General features: G+C 35.6%; 1 protein-coding gene across 6 annotated transcripts in view; it reads right to left on the bottom strand.

Moving 5' to 3' along the window:
* Positions 1–24,970, bottom strand: part of Agbl1 (ATP/GTP binding protein like 1) — an 887,643-nt gene that overhangs the window by 369,887 nt on the left and 492,786 nt on the right. For all 6 annotated transcript variants that reach the window (XM_031387026.1, XM_031387022.1, XM_031387027.1 and 3 more), the window contains exon 21: positions 3,603–3,779. In XM_031387026.1, the coding sequence (XP_031242886.1) occupies positions 3,603–3,779 (177 nt within the window). The remainder of the gene's footprint in view (positions 1–3,602; positions 3,780–24,970) is intronic.

Here is a 24,970-nt window from a genome sequence, read left to right as displayed (position 1 = left end):
AAGAAGGAATGAAATGTCTACCTTTTGGTCTTCCTTCTTCTTGAGTTCCTTGTGGAATGTGGGTTCATCCTTCATATATTTGAATATTAAGTAAATACTAGACTAAGGATTGAGTCTTTAAAAAGTTCAAGAGATTGTAAAAATTCTTAGCATAAAGACAAACAGCTAAATTTTACTTATAAAAAAAAGCACTTAGATAGTGTTGTAGAATGCTGTTCTCTGGCCTATGACCATCTTAATTAGAGCAGCTGTGATGGACTATACAAGACACCCTCCCCCTAAGATCAGGCCCATTGTCAGTCCTTTGTAAATGTGGGAGTGAGGGAGGACTACTGAAAAAGGACTTAATCTGTGCAACAGCTGTGAGCTTGTTATGCATTCTTGAGTACAGATATTTAGTGATCCAAATGTTTGGTACCTCTAAGTCTTATCTCACACGTGCTGCTACAAGTAAGCAAGTAATAAACTTTGTTTCACCATCTTAAACTGGAGTCAAATTATCTTCTTGGTCTGTTGTTGGTGAATATATAAATGACGAGGCCTTGTTCATATTTCTCAAGCAAAAGCTATGCAATATATGTATTGTGAGCATTACTTGAATAATTCAGGGCTGTGGGAAATACCTCAGTGGATTATGGAAAGAATAAATCACTCACATACATGGAGGGTCCACAACATAAAGCAGCTCACTCACGGGAAGGAGATTAAACACAAGCTAGTCATTCTTTGAGTTCAGCTGAGTCAACCATCTTCTACTTTCCATCTGAGTAAGACTATGTTTCACAAGTCCATTATGTAGCCAAGAAGCATGTCTATGACCTGCTTGAGTTGGAGTACTCATGCCAATCTCCACAGCAATTAGCAACCCATGAAACTCAAATGCATGACTTTGTATGTACAAAGCACATGATGTGTGTGACCCCAGGTCATAAATATTTAATAAAAAGCACACATCCCTATCATTTAGACAACACTAAAAAGCATGAGTCCCCAATGGTTGTATCATTCCATTTTAACTTTCCCTCTCAGAAGCCTCAAAACCATTAGGCTAGTCCTCAACAGGAAATATAATTCTCTCAGTGGGTTTAGACTTCTAGGTTAAACAAAAAATATGATTCTGACTATACAAGTAGAGCAGAGACAGTATTCCAGGAGATTTCTTTTAAAACTATCTGACTATAAGACTGGAAAATAGAAGAAAAAAATATCATATAAATAATAATTATCTGGATGTAATGGCTAATGTTCTTTAATGTAGTTCCAGCAAAAATGTCACTGTAAGAAATGCTATTTCACTTCACTACTAACAAATCAGGTACTTAGTGTGCTGGGGGAGAAATGATTGGAACTGCTTTAAAGCCACGTAAACCAGAGAAACTGCAAAAATATTTATATTCTTATGAAGGAAGGAAGGAATGCCTCTCATGGGTGTATTTAAGGACCCTCAGTCTTTTGGATAAATGCTAATTCTAAGCAAAAAATGGAAAGATGACCTTAGAATAATAATCTCAAAATCCAACTGGGATTAAGCTTCCCAATGTAAAAAAAAAAATCATTTGCAATATTTTCAGGGTGGAAACTTCTATACTACATTATATCTCATAGATTTTATGATATGCCTCAAACAAAAATCACCCAAACACCCAACTCTGGGCTGGTTTCTTTCCCATGAGGTAGGTCCTCCCATATGTAAAATTACTCACCCATGCCTGCTCACTGTCTATAATTCTGCTCAGTGACTCTGTGGTGTTTGTCAGGAGAGGAAAAAAAAGAGAATTAGAAAACCGATCCATTCATAGAGGTGTTTCATATAGAGCATGGGACTGGGAAAGCAAAACCAGGTCTGGCCCAGTGAGGGCTTTCTGTAGCCAGTTCTCTCTCAATTCTTCCCTTAAGAGAGCTCATACAAAACCAATGTGGGAAATTTCACAGGATAAATGTTGGGTCTGAGCCTGAAAGCCACCCCATTGGCTGAGTATCCTTTATCCTTTGTCATTGCTAGTATGTTACATAATGGAAAATGGAGATCTAGAAAGGATCTGACATAGGTGCAATTCCCTTTTCAAATATCCAGAAAAGTCTTTGAGTGTCCATTTGATTGACTGTGAGTGGCATTAATATTTATGTGACTCCATGATGTTAGGATGAATTAGTTCTTTGAGAAGCTAAGTCAATGAAAATCAACAAACAAATAAATATGCAAAAAGTTGTATGAGATGTCTTTGAATGACAGGCCCCTTTCCATTAAAAGACATATATCAAAGAGGTGAATTCTATATTCAGAAGGCCAGAGGATCACAATATTCCAGGCTTATTTCTCTTAATCCCATAGGTATTTTACTGTCGGCGGACTGAATAAATTCCTGATAAGATAATCTCCAATCATACATGCATTTACAGAACTATTGTGCCATGAGGAGAGGAATCATCATTGATATCCTCATTTGATTGGGCAAGCATATGGACAAGTGAGGTACAGAGCTTGCAACATTTTGATAAGTAGAAGAGCAAAGTCTTTTACTGCCTAGGAAAAGATCCCAAGTCTTTCTACTTTGCATCTATATTAACATGAGCAAATTGAATTAATTAAGCCTAATAACATTAAGCCAATAACAAAGTAATTCTTTGAAGCAACTGTGTAGATTAATTAACAGACAGGATCTGTGAGACAAAATGAATGGTTCAATAGCTCTGTGTCAAAAATCTCGTTGACCAGGTCAGGAAACAGGAAGTCCCTAAAATCACATGCCAGTCCCTAAAATCCCTATGATAGTTAACAGATTTCAGCAAATTCATGACAGGTGCCAAGTGTTTTCTGGCTGTTTCAGGCATCTCAAAGCCAACACCCAGTAGGCATTAGTGCTCATGAGGACAGGTGATTTGGGTTTGAATGGAAGTCACCAAGGAGTAGTCTGTCAATTTGCCTAAGAAATTTAAAAGAGTCTATTACTCTGGCAGTGTCACAGTGTCTCTTATTTATGCTTCTCTATGGGAGAGTGGGAAGAGCAGCCAGAGCTGCATGCTGTAGCAGCTCTCCAGCTGCTCATGCAGTTAATTTAGCTGTAGAAAAGACATGATTTATACAGGAGTCCTTTCCCTCAACACTAGCACACGTGTCCAAAAGCCACTCATCTGGTGGGCTCATAGTGTGCACACAGCTCGTCGTGCTCTGGTAACAGTGGGGGTAGCTGCTGGTTTACATTGGCACAGAAATCACACAATGCCGAGATGTTTTGATCATGCCTATAGCCCTATACCCCTCTGTAATATAAATGGAAACAGCTTGGTTACTGAAAGAGATAACAGACTTCCATGCATGTGACAGGCAGAACTGGTACTTCACATCAGAGAGAGGCTCCCTGCTGCTTGCTAGTGAGGACGGCTGATTGAGGCACTACATGGGAAAGCATGCACAGATTATTTCCAGGATCAACAGACATGCTTCTGCAGGAAAGGATAATCATCAAACCAGCAAAGGAGTGAGGCAAGACCCAGTTTGAAGCTTTTTGCCCCTTGCAAGGGAGAAAGGTAGGTCCGCTATCATTCCCCTTTTTTATGTTCTGCTGCTGAGCAGAGAGCACAGGCCTTACACGCTCACATACCTGATAGGGGCCTTGGTTGCAGCCGCAGTAGCTGCTCTCCATGGTGTAGCTTCTGGAAACCCCCATCTCTCTCCACACCACTACTCGGGCAGTGGAAGCTCGTGATTTTTCCACCAGAAAGCTGCAGCTGTTCATGGTGAATGCTGGTGCTAGCTTGTCCAGGATTTTAGGAAGTGTCTAAAATGAAAAGAAGAAAATCAAATCATGATAAAGTATGGGTGATTAGCAATAGTCATCATTAAAAAAATGGTAATCAACATTTATTAAATATCACCATATATTTTTATAAACACATGTTTATGTTACTCTGAATCCTAATTCAAACAAATGGATATGAAATTTTTTTATGATTTTGTAGATCAAAATAGAGAAACTTGGAAAACATAACAATAAATAATTTTAAACCCATAACCATGAGATGATCAAAATGGGATTGAAAAGCCAGCCTGGTCTTCTCCAACACAGGAATTTGGTTTCCTGTTTTCTGTGTCATTGTACCCCAACTTTCATAGATTGCTGTATTGTGCCAGTTGGGAACTATAAATGTCACAGAGAACTGTGATTTCTAGTGATTCTATCCAGCTCCACAGAGGACTGTGGAAAGCCAGCCATTGATGATCCTAAGTGGATGCACATCTAAAGTTCTCTCATTTCCTGTGAGTGTGTAATCGTCCAAGTGAACTCTCATCATGTCCTCTGCCATAAATCTGAATCTGGATCAATTATGAAAGTTCTAAAACTCCATCCTCTCAGACTTCATATGTCCCACCATTTTAGGGATAAAAATGTTTTATTTATGACTTTTTTGGCTTTGTTGTTGTTGTTGTTGTTGTTGTTTGTTTCTCTTTGTTTTTTTGAGACAGGGTTTCTCTGTGTAGCCCTGGCTGTCCTGGATCTCACTCTGTAGACCAGACTGGCCTCAAACTCAGAAATCTGCCTGCCTCTGCCTCCCAAGTGCTGGGACTAAAGGCTTGCACTATTTATGCCTGGCTATTTATGACTTTTTAATCTCCATTTAGAAGGCATGTATAATCAATCTCCTACCACTCCAATTGCCTGAGTGGGGTTCCTAGTCAACCAGATCTACCTCCAAGGGAATGTTGTCCTGGAGTTGATAGGACACACAGTCCTTAGATCAACAGAAACACTAAACATTGATGGTCCCAGCCTTTAGCAGCATACAAAGTACCATTCACTTTAGTACTAACAAGATATGCACAAAGTAGTATATGATGTAAAATCATGTACACTATACAAAAAAATAGGAAAAGTTCAGGCTTTTAGTCAAATTGTAAGTTCTTCTGGTAGAAATGCACTTTGGGTAATTTCTAGAACATTCAGTAAATCCTCCTTTCTCTACTGGTTTTTGTCCTTACATTTTATGTAATTTAATCATACAATTATCACTAAAAGCATGTGTTTTGTAAGTATATTGCCATAATTAATTGTTTGACTTATTATGACCTCTGAGTTCTCATATAGCTTCCAGGCCCAGAGGTCATTCTTATTTGAGTTTTGGCAATTGTCCCCTAATTGGTTCATTCACATCCACACTTGCTTGTTTCTCTTGGTGAGTTTTTTACTCTGTTTCTTTCTTCAAAGTGTTCACAAAAATAATAATTAAAAATTTTAATTATCATGTGTGTGAGTTCTTTAGTTTACATTTCCTCTATATTGTGGAAGTTCCATGATGGCAGGAATGGATCTTAGAGGAAAATCCCTGTACACTGAGAAATGATGCTCACAGACAAGACTTCATGATATTAGTTGCTGAAATAAATAGACTCTACTAATAGATACAGTTATAAGAGCAAAATGCATGGACATATTGTTACTACAAAAATGATAGGTGTTACTATTCAATTAGTAGAGTTTTATTTTGTTAAAAAAGTTCATTTTAAACAATAATCCATTGTATTATAGAGCTACTTATTTATGTATATTTTATAATTAAAATGACTTCATTTTTTGTAAAAAAGAACACATTTAGTTTCATGACAAAACCAATAAAATGATACAGAGAGATCCCATAGACCTCCACAGCCTTGCATAACATCTGCCTTGACCTGAAAAGGGAAAAACATTTGAAATGTAAATAAAGAAAATATCTAATAAAAAAAAAGGATCTACGTGTTTTGATTGATGAACTCATATTGAAACATCATTTTTAACAGGCAGAGTTGACATTAGGATGTGCTATTGAAAAGGTTTAGAAAGTAGGTTCTATGACAGTTACTTAGCATTATAGTATCAGCATAGAGTGTCACTACCACAGCAAATGTTTTTGCTCTGCCTGCCACCTTCCTTTTCCCCTAAACCTTTGACAACAACTGATATTTGACCATTCTCAAAGTTCTGTCTTATCCACAATAGTAGTGGTTGTGACCAGGCTAACTTTCCAGATTGATTTTTGATACTTAGTAATAATATACACTTAAGGTAACTCCATGCAGTTCTATTCATACTCTATTATTTCATCCTACTAATCAATATTATTTTATTATTAATCTTCTAATTATCCAAACTTAGATATTATAAATGAAGCTAACATAAATACTCTGGTAGAAGTTGTTTTTTGTGGAGATCTACAGTTTCTGTTTCTTTAGGTAAATACCGAAGCAAACAGTACTGGACTCAATAGCAAGAATATATCTAAGAAGTCAACAGTCCTATTCCAAAGTAGTTAGACCATTTGGGATTTCTACCAACATGAAACAATGATCTCTGTGGCTCCAAATCCTTGTCAAAATTTGGTGTCAGCATCTCTGATTTTGGCTGCCCTTACAGGTGGTAAGGCTATCACGTTTTTTAGTCTTTGGTTTCCTGAAGTATATAACAGAGATCATTGTTTCTTGTGTGTTTTGGTCACTTGTGTATCATCTTTCTCAAGTCTCTTCATTTCTCTATTTTTTAATCCAGACTTCCCCCCTCTTAATTTCAGAAGGGCTTTTCTTCTTTATACCTCCTAATATCTTACATAAGCCCTATTCTTCATAACAATCCATAATAATGATTTGCCAAATGTATTTTACAATAATTTTCTTTACTGTTTTCTTCCATTTTTCTCTTCTTATGAGTACTTTTTCTCAGAGCAAAGGATAAAATTTTTATGGATCTCAACTTATTGATTATTCCTCTTAAGGATCATGCTGCTGGTGTGATATCTAAAAAGCTGTGATGGCAGGGAGGGGCACAATGCCAAAGTCCATTGTCAAGACCACTGTCATTGTGTACAGAGTCTCCTGCAGTTATCTTCTTGAAATGTGTTACACTCTTCAGTTTTTCACTTTTGTCTGTATGGTGGTTTGAATGGGAATGGCCTCATAGGCTCACATACTTTAATGCTTAGTTACTAGGCAGTGGCAATGTTTGAGAAAGATTAGAAGGATTAGGGAGTGTGGGCTTGTTGGAGCTTGTGTGCCCTGTTGGAAAAAGTGTGTCACTGGGGGTGGGCTGTGAGGTGTCAAAAGCCTACCCAGGCCAGTTTTCTGTCCTTTCTCGCTCTCCCTCTTCCTCTCCTGCCCCCCTCCCTTTCCCTCTCCCAGCTTACTGCCTATGAATCAGATGTAAAGCTTTCAGCTACTGCTTCAGTACTGTGCTTGCTTACTGCCACAGTTCTCACTCTCATGATTATGGATCCATCCTCTGAAACTGTAAGCAAGACCCCGATTAAGTAGTTTCTTCTAAGAATTTCTTTGGTTATGGCTACTCTTCACACCAATTGAACATTAACTAGGACAGTCAATGATCTATTTTGAGTTAATTCTGTTAAAGGCATACGTTTATTCCTAGACTTTGCTTTTGCATTCAGATCTCCATTCTTTTCTAGATCTGTTTTTGAAAAAACTATCTTTGCCATATTATCTTTACTTGTCTATCAAGGATGAGTAACCATATTTATGAGAGCCTGTTTCTTGATACTTTAAACTCGTCCTGTGACATACTCACCTAATTCTCACCATTATCATCCTGTCTTGTATCTATCTGTGGTAAGGTTTGAAGTGAGACAGTGACAGAGTTCCAACTGTCTTACTCCTCTGTGCTATTAGGCTGCTCTGGAGCACTGCCCCTCCATTCTGTTTACAAGATAATTTCCAGGTACTTCGATTGAAAATGCATTAAATGCATATTTAAAGATAGGGAGAATGGAAATCATGGCAATATTATGTTTTTCTATCCATAAAGGTGAATATTTCCCTACTCTCTAAGTTTTCATTGATTTTGTTCATCTTGTTTCTCTTTATATAGAGCTTATAAATGTTACTCTGTTAAATTCACATTCAAGTATCTTATCATATGGCATAAGGATGTGTGTGTGTGTGTGTGTGTGTGTGTGTGTGTTGAGAAAGAATCTTACCATGTATACCAAACTGGTCTAGAACTCCCTATGTAGACCACACTCATCTAGAGCTTACAGCATTTCTCCTACACTAGCCTCCTGAGAGTAGAGATTACAGACACATACTGCTTTCTCTATCTACTATTGGGTATTTAAATCTCAAATTCATTTGCTGAATGCTAAGTTATAGGAAAGAAATAGAATTTTGTACATCACCCTTTTATGTTGCAGCCTTTCTACAAACACTCAATCAGCATGTTTTTATTTGCATTCCTTTTCTTGGGGCACTGCTAAAATTTTCAGCATGGTTCTGAAATGTAGCAGTGGGAGAGAACATTCTTGCAGGGCTTCTTTTTCTTGATTTAGTGAGAAACTTTCTGTTACAGACCATGAAAGATGCATGTTAGCTATGCAGATTTTGAAAAATATTCTGTATCAAGTTGAGAACAGGGACTCTTGGAATGGAGAAAAGGATATTAAATCTTGTCAAATATTTTATCTGAATATGTTATATGCTCATGTGATTTTTTTCCTCTTAGCCTTTTGAAATGGTAATTAAACAAGTTAATTTTCTAATTATGAACTAGCTATGACCAAGGAAAATCTTACTTGGTCATGGTGTATAATCATATATAAAATTATACCTTATTTTCTAATATTTTCTTAGAGAATTTTGAAATTTGTCTTTGAGAATTATTAATCTATTTTTTCTCATATATTTGCCTGCCAAATTAGTTCTGTAAAGAATCAATTGGGAAGTATTCCCTCAGTTTTGATTTTCAGAATGCAATTATAGAAACCGAAACAATTTCAGCATAAAATATATTGCAACACTCACTACAAAACTTATCTGGGTCTATTTACGTAAGTAGATTATCAATCATTTATGATCACTTACACATCATTCATATATAAGTCTGTTCAGAGGATCTATTTAGACTCAGTGAATATTGGTAGTTTGTGTTTTTCAAGGAATTGATTTATTTCATCTGGATGATCAAATTTAAGGATAAAGATTTTCACAGTATTTCATTCTTCTCCATTTAATGCACATAGGGCTTCTAACTATGTTCCATCTTCAACTTCTGATATTAGAAATTTGTTCTCTTCCCACCCCTTCTTAATGTTATCTTGTAGCCAATGTCCTGGTGGTCTGACTCTTACAATCTTTCCACCTCCTCTTCCTTGATGCTGTATGAGCTTTAAGTGTAGTGTTTGTGTTGTGATTGTATTAACTGGGGATAGGCATTCCGAAGTCAGTTTATCTCTACATTGTGACTAGCTGTTACTTTCTATAATGGACTCTGTATACTGCAAAAAGAAGCTTCTCTGATGAATGATGAGAGCTACATTCACCTGTGAATGTAGAGATAAGTATTTAGAAAGCATCTGCAGATTTATATTAGCTTAGGAAAGTGGCACTAGTAGATTCTTCTCTAGGTTCCATAGCCTCTCCATCCATGGGTAGTTTGCTAAGTTTATAATTCCTGTCATAAATTTCCTACTAATAAGTTGTCTAAAATGTGTGTTCTAGCATGCAGCATGGTCCATGTTGGTGATTGTTTCAGGTGGGTTTTAAAACTATATCTATTCTGTGATTTTTTTTGGTAAAGCCCTCTATAAAAATAAGTTGCATCTGTTGATTGATAGTTCCTATTTTTTTCCTGTTATATCTGCCTACTGATGGAGTTGTATAACCAGCAGATGAAACAGTAGATGCATCTTTTCAAGTCTCATGCACTTAGCCTCATTCCCCATATTGGATCCTATGTGATTAAACACATACATGCTATGACCAGTTACTTGGTTTTAGCAAGTGTTATTCCCTTATCATTAATGTATTGCCACTCTTTATCAATAATAATTTTTCATCCTTTGAAGTTTCCTGAAGTTGTTATTAGTTACTGTTTTGTTTTGATTACTGTCAGCAGATTACAGCAAATATTTTATATCAATTTTTCTCCACTTTCTTAGCATAGTGGATCTTTTTCACTTGTTCTTAGAACTGTCTCTGAGTGTGCAACATATACGTGCTACTGACACAAACACATTAGTAAGAAGTAGGCTGATAGTTCGAAAGTTCATATGCTTTTAATCACTCTTCTTTCTCACCCCTTGTGTCATCTGTGTCATTCTTTTCACATATATGTAAGCATGTTTGTATATGCGCAGATTATCAAATACAGTCTCACTATTATTATTTTTTAATACTTGACAATCTGTTAAATTAATAAAGAGTTAAATAAAAGGCTTCATTTCACTGTCACCTGTCCCTTCTCAGTGCCCTGTCTGTCTTCATATACATCCATTATATGACCTATACTATTTTCCCTCTTTCCAAAGGCTCTTTTTAACACTTTTTGGAACCAGTACAAATTTCTTCAATTTCTGTTTATAGGAGCATGCTTCTATTTTGCCTTTACTTTTCAAACCTAATTTTATGAGGTAAAGAATTCTAGTCTAGTGTGGCTCAGATATGAACACTTTAGATATTTTATCCCTCAATCTTTGTTGTTTGAAAGATTTCTAATATATATATATATATATATGTGTGTGTGTGTGTGTGTGTGTGTGTGTATGACAAAAGTAATGTAGATCCCTCTCTCCTGGTTCCTCTTGACAGCATTTTTCTTTATTTTTGATTTTCAATAGTTTAAAACTGGTATTTATAGCCAATTTTTTTTATTTCTTCTGTGCAACATTCTCTGAGTTTCCTAAATCTGTGGTTCCTGGGTCTGACACTAAGTAAAGCCAGTTTTGTTAGCTAATATAACTCAGTAGAGACGATCAAAACTTCAAATTAACTCCATGTTTCTTGAGGGCCTTAACAAGCTGTGATCTCTTCACCGAAGCCTGGGGACGGAGGACTTATAAGGTGAAATAAGGGATCATCCCACTTGCATTTCCATACCTGCAGCTTATCCATTCATTAAAAAATTGTCCTAAAACTATCATTTATAGAAAATTTTCATTCAGTCTCTCCATTTCTCTTTTTTTATCTTGTGCACACACATCTGTGTCTAGGAGAAAAGGCAATGATGGCTATTCTAAACTGGAGGTTGTTTGCTTTGCTAGTGGGCAGGAAAAAGGTTGGTTCAGACCCTGAAGTGGACTATTATCATCTCACCAAAACATAGAAATTAAATAAGATGTAATATTTGTATATATGCATAGACAACCCATACATTTCAGTGTTTTGTTTGAGCATTACATACCTGCCTTGTGAAGAACATCCATCACTGGCTTTCCTTATTTTCTGATAGTATGTTTAAGAACTGCTTGAACACCAAGTATGAGACATCAGAGCCCATGATCAAAAAAGCAGGCAGCATGTAGTTGAGAGATGAGTACACCGAAAAGCCTAGTTTGAGTAGGTAGTTGCTTTGTGACTTATGTGAGCTGTTTTACCTCCCTGAGTGTTAGCTTATTCTCTACTAAGTAAGAGACTTTGAAGTTCCTTACTAGTTCAATCCAGACATGAGAGAATGTAGAAACAAATCCAGAATTACCCTGAGAATTTGTCTTCTATCTTTTCATAGACATGGAATCACACTTGGCTATAAAGAGTAGAGTCAAGTACAACCTCAACTGAAGAAGATACATTGGTTTGGATTCAGTTATTTTTGTTTTAAGGTATAGTTCAGAAACCCAAGCTATACTTTACTTCATTTGTACTCTTTTTTTGTAATTATGGTATAGATATTCACTTACATTCCAGTCCTTGCCCCCTCAGTCCCTCCTTCGCCTTGCCTCTAAGATGGTGCTCCCACACCCCACCTGGCCTCCCCCTTCCCTGGGGCCTCAAGTCTCTTGAGGATTAGGCATATCTTTTTCCAGTGAGGCTAGACCAGTTAGACTTCGGTTGTATATGTGCCAGGGGCCTCGGACCAGCCCATGTATGCTCCTGGTTGGTGGCTCAGTCTCTGGGAGCTCCCTGGGGTCTGGGTTAGTTGAGACTGTTGGCCATCCTATGGGGTCATTCTCCTTTTCAGCTTCAATTTTTCCCCTAATTCAACTATAGGGGTCCCCAAGTTCAGTCCAATGGTTGAGTGTTAAGTATTTGTTTCTGTCTCAGTCAGTTTCTGGTAGGACCTCTCTGAGGACAGCAATGCCAAGCTCCCATATATAAGTACATCATACATTGTAGCATAGTAGTATCAGACCTTGGTGCCCCACCTCCTCCTACCATGAGATGGATCCCAAGTTGGGTTGGTCATTGAACTTCCTTTACTTCAGTCTCTTCTCCATTTTAGTTACTATAGTTCTTTTAGACAGGAAAAACTGTGGGTCAGGAATTTTGACTGTGCGTTAGTAGCCCTATCTCTCTACTTGAGGCCCTGTCTATCTTTTGGAGGTAGACTCTTGAGTTCCGTTTACCCAATGTTGGACACTTTAACTAATGTCATTCCCAATGAATCCTGAGAGTGTCTCATCTCCCAGGTCTCTGGTACTTTCTATAGGGTAACCCCAACTCCTAATCCCCAAAGTTCTTATTTCCATTCATTCTTTTAGCCCTCTGGGTGTCTCTTCTGTCCCATCCCCCATATCTGATCCTGTTCCCACTTTCCCCTCCCCCTCCTCTCTCCTACACTGGTCTCTCCTTCTCTCTGCCTCCTGTAATTATTAATTATTTCCTTCCCCCTTCTAAGTGAGATTGAAGTATCCTCACTTGGATATTTCTGCTTGTTATACTTCTTATGGTCTGTATGTTATATACTAGGTATTCTGTACTTTTTGGCTAATATCCACTTATCAGTAAGTACATACAATGCATTTCCTTTTAGGTTTACCTTGAGCCAACGTGATTACTCTTTCCAAACCAATCATGATTTCAAAATTTAAAGAATGAAGCCCTCAAAGATATGGTCAGAAATCTATAGGTAGAATGAGTATCAGAGCTTAGTTCTAGGGTGTAGCCCTGTGATCAACTTTGAAAAACCCAAATATACTCTTCCCTTTGAGGTCAATCATGTAGCAAGAATGTAGTAGTAGAACAAGTAGAACCATGGGTATTTATGATTAGTGTTGCACTGTTGAAAACATAGTTTGCTGCTAATGAAGTTTGAAAGAGAGAAATAACATTGTCTAGCCCCAGCCTTCCAAGGTTAATAAATATTTAAAACCTCTCTTAACATGATGTATGTCCCTTCTTTAACTGAGGCAATTCATTGTTTTTTCAGGCTCCAAATAAGAATTTATTCTTGCTTTAAACATCTCTTGAATTCCAAGCTATAGAGTCTTTGGACTTATTATTTAGTTTTTCTACAATATAGCATACCCTTTAAAAACAGGGTCTCCGGAGTCAGAATTTTAAACTCTGTATTCCAAATCCTAGCTCTTATTATACAACCTGTCACAATGCAATTAATTTCTGTTTTTCTTTTCCCTTGTATGGGAAACTAGATGTTACTATAAATACTTATTCACTAACAAATATTTTGAAGCATCGTCTAATGATGCATACTGGTGTAGCACAAAATATAGCTGGAAATATCAAGTGTATTAATATATTAAGGCGTGTAGAGAATCACATTGGTGCTTGGTATTGGCACTATTGGAGGAGAATGGATCATTCTTATCTCCAATAACTCCCGAGAAGTAGAAATCTATGAAGAGAATCTATGACTGAAAATATCACAAAAAGGGATTGCATGCTTAGCAGTGGTACACAATACATGCTTAGCAGTGGAGCACAAAGCCTACATCCAATTCATCTCAACACAGTACTCTATCATTCACCTGGACATGCAGGTCCTTTCAGACTTGACTTTTAATTATTACAGAATTTCTGGCTTCTAGTTCTTCCAAGTTTTCTAGAAATTGCATTTGAACTAAAAATTTTCTCATGAGATGTTTTTCTAGAGGTAAGGTCCTAACACAGGTCATCAGATTTACATCTCAAAAAAGAAATGTCTAAGGAATTCACCCAGGATAACCTAATCAACCCTGTACCCAAAGAGAAGCAGTCCATCCTGTCCGTATTACCTCACAACTAGTCCTTCTATTCTTGTGCTTAGTTTTTATTTTAATTTTTTGTTCATCTGACTGTTGCCTGTAATTTGATAAAAGAAGAAATCTAGTCCTCATTCATCAGTGTTACGCAAATACCCAGCACTCTGCTTAGTAGCTGGTGCATAATCAATAAATGTGGTTTTGAAAATATACATCAGCTTCATGAAGGTGTGTATAACAGTCTAAAGCTTTTTAGCAAATGTGCATAGTTTGTAAAAACTGCCACAATTAAGTGCCACAATTTTAGAGCTCATAGCTTTAACCTTTTTTTCCTCCTGCTCATTTGCACCCACACCCTGCCTTGGGGAATCTCTAAAACATTTTCCAACAGTTTTATTATTTTCAGAAATTTTACATAAACTAATCATAGTATTTTTTTCTGACGTCTTTCATTTACTTGAGTATTTTTAAAGTTCACTTCTGTTGCTCATGTCAATAGTTTGATGTTTTTAAAGCTAATCTAGCTAATTTTATCCATCCAGTATTTGCTGAACACACATAAAGAATATCTAGTTGAGGATTATGTGTAGTACTTGCTACAAACATTCATGTGCAAGTATTTATTGGATCTATACATTTTCATTTCTCTTAGACAAAAATGTAACATGGAACTGTTGGATAGAACAGATCCAGTGGATAGGCATGGACCCCTGCTGAAGGATGGGGCCACCGACCAATCTAAAAAATTATTAATCAAGATTTCCTTCTGTCAAAAGGAAATGCAGGAACAAATAGTGGAGCTGGGACTGAAGGAAAGGCTATCCAGAGACTGCCCCACCTAGGAATCCATCCCATCTACAGACACCAAATCCAGACACTATTGCTGATGGTGAGAAGTGATTACAGACAGGAACGTGGTATAGCTATCCTCTAAAAGGCTCTGCCAGAGCCTGACCAATACAGATGCATATGTACCCAGCCAAACATTGGACTGAGAACAGGGACCCCAATGAAGAAGTTAGGACATGGATTTGAGTAGATGAAGAGGTTTGCAACCCCATAGGAAGAACAACAATATCAGCCAACCAGACCCCCCAAAGCTCCCAGGGACTAAACCACCAACCAAAAGTACATATGGCAGGGATCCATGGCTCCAGCTGCACATGTAGCAGAGTATTTCCTTAGCAGGCATCAATAGGAGGGGAGCCCTTTGGTCCTGTGGGGGCTCGATGACCCAGGGTAGGGGAATGGTACAGCACTGAGGCAGCAGTGGGTGGGCAGGTGGGCGAGCACTCTCATAGAGGCAGTGATAGGGGAGGGGATAGGGGAGTTGTGGAGGGAAAACTGGAAAGGAGGATAACATTTGAAATGTAAATAAATGAGATAATGGATAAAAATGAAAAAAAAAGACTTTGTATATTTCCTACCATTTTTATTTTTGATGATATCTGGGTTTTACCCACAGTGATCAGATAGGTTTCAGGGTGTTGTTTTTTTTTCTTTTTTCAATTTTCTTCTTTCTGTTTAGACTTTGTGTCTTGAAACCTGGATAATTTTGGAGAAAGTTCAATGAGCTGCTGAGATGGAAGTATATTTCTTAATGTTTGGGTAGAATATTCTGTACATGTCTTTTAAGTCCATTTAATTTATGATGTTATTTAACTCTAACATTTGTGTTTCGTTTTTGCCTGAATGACTTGTCTTTTGGCAGGATCAGGGTAAATCTTCCACTATCCCTTTGTGAGGATCAATAAATAATTTGCAATTTAGTAGTGTTTCTTGTATGAATTTGGGTGTTTTGTTTTCAGTACATAAATGTTTAGAATTTTAATATCCCCATGGTGGCATTTTCCTTAAATGAGTATATAGTATTCTTCCTTATCTCTTATGGTTAGTTCTGGTTTTAAATCTATGTTGTAAAATATTAAAACAGTTATGCCTGCATGCTTCTTGACTCCATTTGCTGGGAATACCTTTTTCCATCTTTTCACCCTGAGGTAATACCTATCCTTGATGGTGTAGTGTGTTTCTTGGATGCAGTGAAAAGATGAATCATATTTTTTCATCCAACCTGTTAGTTTGATTTTATTGGGAAGTTAAGACAATTAATATTGATAACTATCAAAGAGCAATGTTTGTTAATTTCTGTTAATTTGTTGTTCATCTTTTGAGAACCTGACAATGCTTTCCAAGGTAAACTTATTCTTTTACATTAGCATCAATGGTATATGATGATTCTAGTTTCAAAATATTTTTGACTAATACATAGTAATCACAGTCTTTTATACCAAGGTCATCCTATTGATACTATTATCTTTCTATGATTGTAACTTTTAAATTATCTAATTAATACATGTAATTAATACCATTCCTCTTGGTCACATGACCATATCTAGGTTTTGATAAAATGGTTAATCACATTTTCCTCCACTTAAAGCCATGGGTTGCTCCTTTCCTTTCTTTCTTTCTTTCTTTCTTTCTTTCTTTCTTTCTTTCTTTCTTTCTTTCTTTCTTTTCTTTTTATAATCCAAGCAAGTATTCTAGCTAAAAGTTCTTTGTCATATAAATGATTCCAAAATGTTTCTCATTCTATTTTCTACATATTTTCTTTGTCTTTTGAAGAGAAAAAAAAACACTTTAAATTTGGTAAAGTCCAATTTAGCTACATTTTATGGTCCTGATTTTAGGGATGCTATCAAGGTAGGCTAAGGCTGACCAAAATTTACAAAAATTTTCTAGTAGAGTATGTACTTAAAGTGTTTATAATGGACTCATATTTAATCCTATGACCTAATGTAAATTAAGTATTATATATGTTATATATTAAAGATCTAAGTTTTTCTTTTTCCATGTAGTAAATCAATCTTTCCCATGTTATTTACTGGGTAGGCTATTCTTGTTCAAAAATGAATTGTCTTGGCATCTTCTGAAAAAAAAAATTTGTGAGAGTATATTTTTTATTCCTATTCCAGCTGATATACATAACACAGGCACATATGAGTGTAGGGGTAAAAAACTGGCAACATTAAAAAGTTTCTTAACACGAAATGGTCAAAATATGATTGAAAATCAAATATACAAAGAATCTAAGACATTTCTTGCAGTCTCATCTGTGCAGAATCAAGCAACTTCACTAGAGCTTTAGTTTTTAACACACAACATAGACACACTGCACTATGCATGTACATTATACCAACAAACACATTGGCTCAGATTTGAAGATAATAAATATTATAAATTACACTGAAATTTCAGTATATACCAAGTTTTCTGCTCTTATGGGAAAAGAATAGCTTAATTACTAATCAATAGTCATTCTTTGGCACATAAATAATCTCTGTGTGTGTGTACATCTTTGAGCTCTATTGTGTTAAATTATTTGATAATAAAAATTTTTTGAGTTGCTGGCTTCAATTTTATTAAAACTCACTAAGTGAATTATTACTTGGGATTAGAGCAGAATTTTCAATAAATCATAAAATAAACTAAATCCAAATTCTCTACCCAGGAAGAATCTCCCACATCCTTCTCTTAGTATCTAACTTGAATCCTTCCTATTACACAACACCTATAGGTCCATTCTGTGTTGTATCTGATTTTTCCACCCAATCAGACCTCTCACATCCTTATCTAAGGTCTCCCTTGGCAAGTATTCCTGACCCGTTCCATTGCTTTCTGCCCAATGCACCTGACCTAGAAGGTTCCACATGCATTGTCCTGACCTACTCTGGTCACCTCAACCTATGCCACAACCAACTTTAAAGTTTATGTCAGTATCTTACTAATTTACTTCACAACCCACAGTCCCTTCCCACACTGCATTCAAAACCATATCTACCCCCATACTCCTGTCTTAGAAGAGGAGACATATCTTATACACCATCAGAGATCCTCTGTCTAACTAACTTTATTATTGAGACATTTTTAACCTCTAAACTGGCAAGCTCTCACATCCTCCCTACTACCCCAACCTGCTCTATGTATATTATACATAGAACAAACAAAATAGGACAAAAACTCAAATAATATAGTAGTTGCTGTTTCATTTCTATGAGGAGAAACCCTAACCGAGGCAACTCTTATTTTTAGGTTTCAGAAGATTATTCTATTATTATTATCTTGCAGGAAGAAGACAGGCATGGCACTAGAGCAATAGCTGAGAGATTTCCATCCTGAACTTTGGATAGCAGGCTGAGATTGGGCAGGGTCTGGTGTGGTCCCTTTAAACCTCAACTCACAGCTCTAGTAACATACCTCTTTTATCAAGGCCATACCCTCTCCAACAAGTCCACACTTTCTTATTCTTCCCAAAGGGTTCTATACTCTAGTGACTAAGCATTCAAATATATGAGCTTACGAGGGTCATTCTCATTCAGACTACTATAAATATGAAAGTTCTAGCAAGTATCTTTGCCCCCAAAATACCTTCCTATAAAATGCTTTTTAATAAAAATTACTTTGATGAAATACAGAACACACAGATTTTAAAGGAACACTCCTAATTTTGCTTAAAGAATTCAATAAGTTTAAAGAAGACACAAAGAGGCATTTCAATGAAATTAAAGATAAAGAATTTTAAAAGAATAAATGGCTAAGAAAACACAAACATAGGACTGATAGTTATGATGAAATGATCTAGGATTTGAGAAGAAAATTTAGTAAGACGATAAAAAAGTTATTGAAAAGGATTCAAACTTAAGTGAACATGAAGTTGAAAAAAACCAATAACTCAACAAGAAACCTCAAAGGAAAGCCTTACAAGGAGAATGAATCAAGCAGAAGATAGAATATTGGGACTAAAAGACAAAATGTAAGAGCTAAGTCAACTAAGCAAGGGAAATATAAGCAACTTTAAAATAGCACAGGAAAATTACATAGAAGAAAGCAGGGAAACCATGAACAACAAAAACTTCAAATTATAAACATAGATGAGGAAGAACTATTCCAGCTCAATGGCATAGACCAGATCTTCAACAAAAATCACAGAAGAAAACTAAGGAAGACAAACTGACACAGATACAGGATACATATAGAACATCAAAATAGGCAATATCAGAAAAGAAAATGTCCACAGCATATTGTACTTAAAACAGAAAAATAAATAACAAAGGATGCATATTGAAATCTGCAAAAGAAAATGGATAAGTCACATATAAAGGAAAACTATGAAAATAACAGCTGATTTCTCCTTTAAAACTCTGAAAGAAAAAAGAGGTTGGAGCTATGCATTGAAAGTCCTAAAAGACTGTTTCAGACAGCCTAGCCTAATACAATAAGCAAAAGTATTTGGCATAATTTAAGGAGAAAGAAAAATCCATGAAATAAGCACCTTAAAAACTTCTACCCAACTCTTATATTTTTGGTTGTGAGCCTACCCTTAATGGCTGAACATTTAGATGCTGAAAAAGCCTTTGAAAAAATACAACATCCCTTCATGTTCAGAGTATTAGAGCGATCAGGAATTCAAGATCCATACCTAGACATAATAAAAGCAATATACAGCAAACCAATAGCCAACATCTAATAAGATGGAGAGAAACTTGAAGCAATCCCACTAAAATCAGGAGCAAGACAAATCTGCCCATTCTCCCCCTATTTTTTCAATATATTACTGAAGTTCTAGCCATAGCAATAAGGCAACAAAAGAAAATCAAAGGGATACAAACTGTAAAGGAGCAAGTTAAGATATCACTATTTGCAGAAGATATGATAGTATACATAGTGACCCCCAAACTTTCACCAGGGAACTCCTACTGCTGATAAACAACTTCAGCAAAGTGACTAGATATAAAATTAACTCTAACAAATCAGTAGCCTTCCTCTACTAAAAGGATAAATGGTCTGAGAAAGACATTAGGGAAACAACAGCCTTCATAATAGTCACAAATAATATAAAATATCTTGGTGTGACTCTAACCAAGCAAGTGAAAGATCTATATGACAAGAACTTCAAGTCTATGAAGAAAAAAAATCAAAGAAGAGCACAAAAGATGGAAAGATCTCCCATGCTCATGGATCATCAGGATTAACAGAGTAAAAATGGCCATCTTGCCAAAAGCAACTTACAGATTCAATGCAATGTCCATCAAAACTCGAACTCAATTACACATAAAGTTAGAAAGAGCAATTCTCAAATTCATCTTGATTAACAAAAAACCCAGTATATCAAAAAACATTCTCAACAATAAAAGAACTGTGGGAATCACAGCCCCTGACTTTAAGCAGTACTACTGAGTAGTAGTGATAAAACAAACAAACAAACAAACAAACATAACTGCATGGTATTGGTACAGAGACAGGCAAGTACATCAATGGAATAGAACTGAAGACCCAGAAATGAACCCACACACCTATGGTCACTTTATCTTTGACAAAGAAACCAAAACGTTCCAATAGAAAACAGACAGCATTTTCAACAAATGATCCTGGTACAACTGGCAGTCAGCATGGAGAAGAATGCAAATTGATCCATTTTTATCTCCCCATACAAAGCTAAAGTCCAAGTAGATAAAGGATCTCAACATAAAATCAGATATGCTGAATCTAATAGAACACATCAGTATAGGTGAAATTTTCCTGAACAGAACACGAATGGCTTATGCTCTAAGATCAACAACAGACAAGTGGGACCTCATAAAATCAAAAAGCTTCTGTAAGGCAAAGGATATTGTTAATAGGAAATTATTATAATTAAGTTTGTATAACCACATTATAACCAATGTACTCAATGCCATACACAAGTTTCTTAGGCAAAAGGCAGTCATAAATGGAAAGTTTTAATCAGTATGGCAAGATAGTATTTTCTTGAACTCTGCAAGTTTCTTTTAAATTTTGAAATCATATAAATAATCTACTAAGATGTTTCTCTTTCAAAATTGCGTCAGCTATTCTGGCTCTCTTGTGTTTAAAATTGGCTTGTCAATATCAATCCAAAAGCCTGCTGAGATTTTGATAGAAATTGTGTTGAATCTGTAGAAAGTGTAGAGAAAATTCCATTTCAAAAATATTGGATCTTTCAATACATTAATTTGTATTTGTAATATAATTTGTAACTTCAATTTATTTGGGACTCCTTCAATTGCTATCCCTGTTTTAGCAGTTTTAATACATTTACGTTTGTCTATTAAGTCTGCTACAAATTATTTTGGTTTGATTATTATTGCAAATGGAGTTTATTTCAAGCTCATATAGAGCTAACACACCTAATTTCATATTGATCACATATCTTCCTCCTTTACTAAACATGCATACTACTTTCAATAGTTTTTTGTTTGAGGATCCCTTAGGATTTTAATACATAAAAGTATCATGTCATCAGTTCATAAAAGTTTTTCTTTTGTTCTAAATGATTCTCTTTAATAATTTGCTTGTGTTGTGATTGCTAGAATATCTAATGCAGACTTGAACAGAAGTGGCCAGAGCAAACAATCCTGTTTTGTTCAACTTTTATGGGGGAGATATTTACACTTTTGCCATTAAATATGATACTACTGATCATACTTAAAACTTCTTTTACGTTTGTGCAGAGAAAAGGGTGCAGCAATACCCAGGGACGTAAGAGGACAGCCTCCTACAGTTGGTTCTTTCTACCATGCCCAGCTTAGGTTACTTTAGCTACCTGATTTTAGGTTGAAAATTTCCCCTTTTCAATATCAGTTATAAGGTTTAATTTTAAATGAGGATTTTGTCAAATGCTTTTTCAGTCTATGTTGAGGTGATGGAGTCTTTGTCAATTGTTTAACTGAAAGAAATACAATAGTATTTTATTACTTAATATTTAATTTTGCCCTCATAAGCTAAACCCCACTTTGTCACAATGAGGAATGTTTTACATGTTTTTGGATTGACTCAATATTTTGGAAAAATAGTTTTGCATAGGCATTCCCAAGAATCATTGAGCTATCACTATTTCTCCTTTTGATGGCTTTTTCACAGCTTTACCATCAAGGTAATCCAAGCTCCATAAAGGGTTAGCAAGTATTCCTCCTCTATTTTCTGATTTATTCCTTTTTATACTGAATCTTATCTATGTTTTGAGGGTCAGCTCAAATTCACCAACAGAGTTATTTGGGTTTAGGTATTTATTTATGGGATGTGTTTTGATTTGAAATTCAATTTATTTTCTTGAAATATATTTAGATTTTCTGTCTCTTTGAGCCAAATTTCATAGTTTATATCCTGCAAATAATTTATCCATTTGACTCGTAGTTATTAACAACAACAACAACAAAATACACATATAATTTTTAGGCTCTGCAGAGAAGCTTACTCTTTCATTCTTGACTGGTAATTTATATTTTCTTTCTTTTCTACATACTTCTGGCTGAGGCATAGTCTGGAGCTAAAGTTAGAGTTACAGGTAGCTGTGAGCTGCCTGACATGGTACTAGGAATCGAACTGTGTCCTCTGCAGTATGTGCTCTTAACTACTAAGCCATTATTACACCTCAATCTTTTTCTTTTTTCTACTTACTTCCAAGTGCATAAGATTAAATGACTAATTGAAGATCCACCTTGCTAACAAAATCATCTGAAGTAATCTATCTCTCTTAATGACACAGCTATATGCCAAAAATTCTGATGTATTATGTTTTGATTGTTAGTCAGGTCAAGATATTTTCTAATTTCTCTCCAGATTTCTTTATTAGCCACAAATTAATTTTAAAGAAGTTGTTTAACAGCCAAACGTTCAGGGACATTGAGTTCGTTGCAAACTTCATTTGTAATGTAACTTTGCTGCTGCACATAAATACTTTTGTATGGTTTCAAATTTTGGTTTGCTTATTTGTTTAGTTGCTTTTTTTTAAATAATGTCCAAATTATTTTTTCAGCCACAACCTTTCTATTATGAGCCATTCTTGGTGTGCATTCAGAATTAGTGTGCATACTTTGGGGGGCAGATACCATGTATATGTGGTCACACAATTTAGTCTCAACAATACTGACTTTCTGCTTTCTTTTTATTTAATGTTTCCTTTCCTGAGAAAAGACTAGTGAACTAGCCAAGCTTTACCATCAAATTTTAACATCACTCTTTGTGATGCATCATAATTATGTTCTCTGATATTCTTTTGAGAACAATAAATTACCTTCTTGTCAAAAAAGTATTTTGGCCACCAAAATCTATGCTTTCTTATCTCAATATAACCACTGGTCCCTAATATAGGGATGTCTTATCTTGTATATTTTCTCCAAACATTCACTTTAATCCTCTGGAAGTATTTAATCTCTCACAAACAGCATAGGATTGAGGATTTTAAATTGAGTGTTAGAGCCCTTGTCTTTTAAATGAAATGTCGTGTCCATTCATGTTTAGTGTCAGCATTTATATTTTTGGATTTACACTTGCTTTTATGGTATCTCATTTGTGTTAGGTTTCCATTTATCCACTCCTTAAAAACTTTTCCTTTGTCATTTACCTTTACTTCTTCATATATTTCTCATGATAATGCTTTATTTTGATGTTATAGCCTACATTGCATTGTATGTCTACTTTTCTCATATCATTTTTCTCTTTTCTTATAAAGTGGATAATTTTGAATATGTCATCAAGTTTAACTCTTTCTCCTAGAATCTCAAATCTTATGGTAAATCTATCAATCTAATTTTTTGCTTTAGTTATAGTACTTTTGTTGAAAATAGATTTTTTTTCCTTTCATAAAATATATCCTATCATTCCCTCCATCTGGTTCTCCTAGTTCTTCCCCATACACTTCTCTTCTATACCAGATCTACTCCCCGTTTCCTCTTCAGAAAAGATCTGACCTCCAAAGGGCTACAGCCAAACAGGACAAAACAAGGTACAATAAGAGAAGGCTAAAGCCCACACATATCAAAACTGGACTAGGCAGCTCAACTGGAGGAGAATAATCCCCTTTTTCTTTTCTCAATTCTTTCTTTTTTGTTTCAATTTTCTACCAACTTGCCAACATGCAAAGTCATCATCATCACTTTTACCAGTAATTTTTGTATATAACTTTCTTTTTTTTAAGATTTATTTATTATATGTAAGAATACTGTAGCTGTCTTCAGACGGGCCAGAAGAGGGCATCAGATCCCATTACCGATGGCTGTGAGCCACTGTGTGTCTGCTGGGATTTGAACTCAGGACTTTGGAAGAGCAGTGCTCTTAACCGCTGAGCCATCTATCCAGCCTTGAATATAACTTTCTTTCATTGTTGGGATATACTTTAACTGTGGTGTTCTCAGAGTCAATTTCAATTGTCTACAATGTCTCCTAAATAAGGCTCATGAATAAGGCTCATCTTCATCATTTTCATAACATTTATCGCTTTTAGAAAAAACTGAATATCATAAATTTTACATTGTTTGTAGCTTTCTCCCATCCTATGTTTTCTAAATATCTTTTTACAATTTTACTATTTTCCTAGTTAACCTGAAGAATCTCCTTATTTTATTGTGATATGTGCCACAGTATGAGTTTTTAAAGTATATATTTAAATTTGTTACTTGTCTGCATCTGCTTAACATGGTGACTAGCTAATAATATGGATAAAACTTGCCCTCCAATGTCGTGGGCCTATGCAGCTTCCTTTTTTTGTGATTGGTTTATAGGTGAGTTTGGAGGACAAGTGGCCAATTTTTAAATCTTTTGGTGTTTTTCCTATTCAGTGAGCTCTGAGGTTTCCTCTGCAGATATACATATTTTCCTATAACACCAAGCTATATAGAGGCCACATATTAATCTTTCTATTGTTCTTATATCTAGATCTTGTGACATATTTTGCCCACCCCACTTCTCCGTTTCTATGTATCTCTGGGTATGTGCTTGTATGTGTAGAGACAAAGTATGTGTGTATTCTTTTCTTGGCCTTTTTAAAATTTAAAATAGCTTTGTTTTTCATACACTATATTCTTATTATGGTTTTCTCTGCCTCAACTCCTTCTGCATCCTCCCTAACTCTTCACCCAACCAAATCCACATCCTTTCTCATTCTTATTAGGAAAGGAATCAAACAAGCATCAAAAGTAATAAAATGAAATAAAACAAAATAAAACCAGAATAGGAAAAAAGATAAACCAAAACAAACAAAAACAGAAAGAAAAAGCACAAAAGA

This window comes from Mastomys coucha, unplaced genomic scaffold, assembly GCF_008632895.1.
Source record: "Mastomys coucha isolate ucsf_1 unplaced genomic scaffold, UCSF_Mcou_1 pScaffold21, whole genome shotgun sequence".
Taxonomy (NCBI): Eukaryota; Metazoa; Chordata; class Mammalia; order Rodentia; family Muridae; genus Mastomys; species Mastomys coucha.
This window is presented reverse-complemented; position numbering and strand designations above follow the sequence as displayed.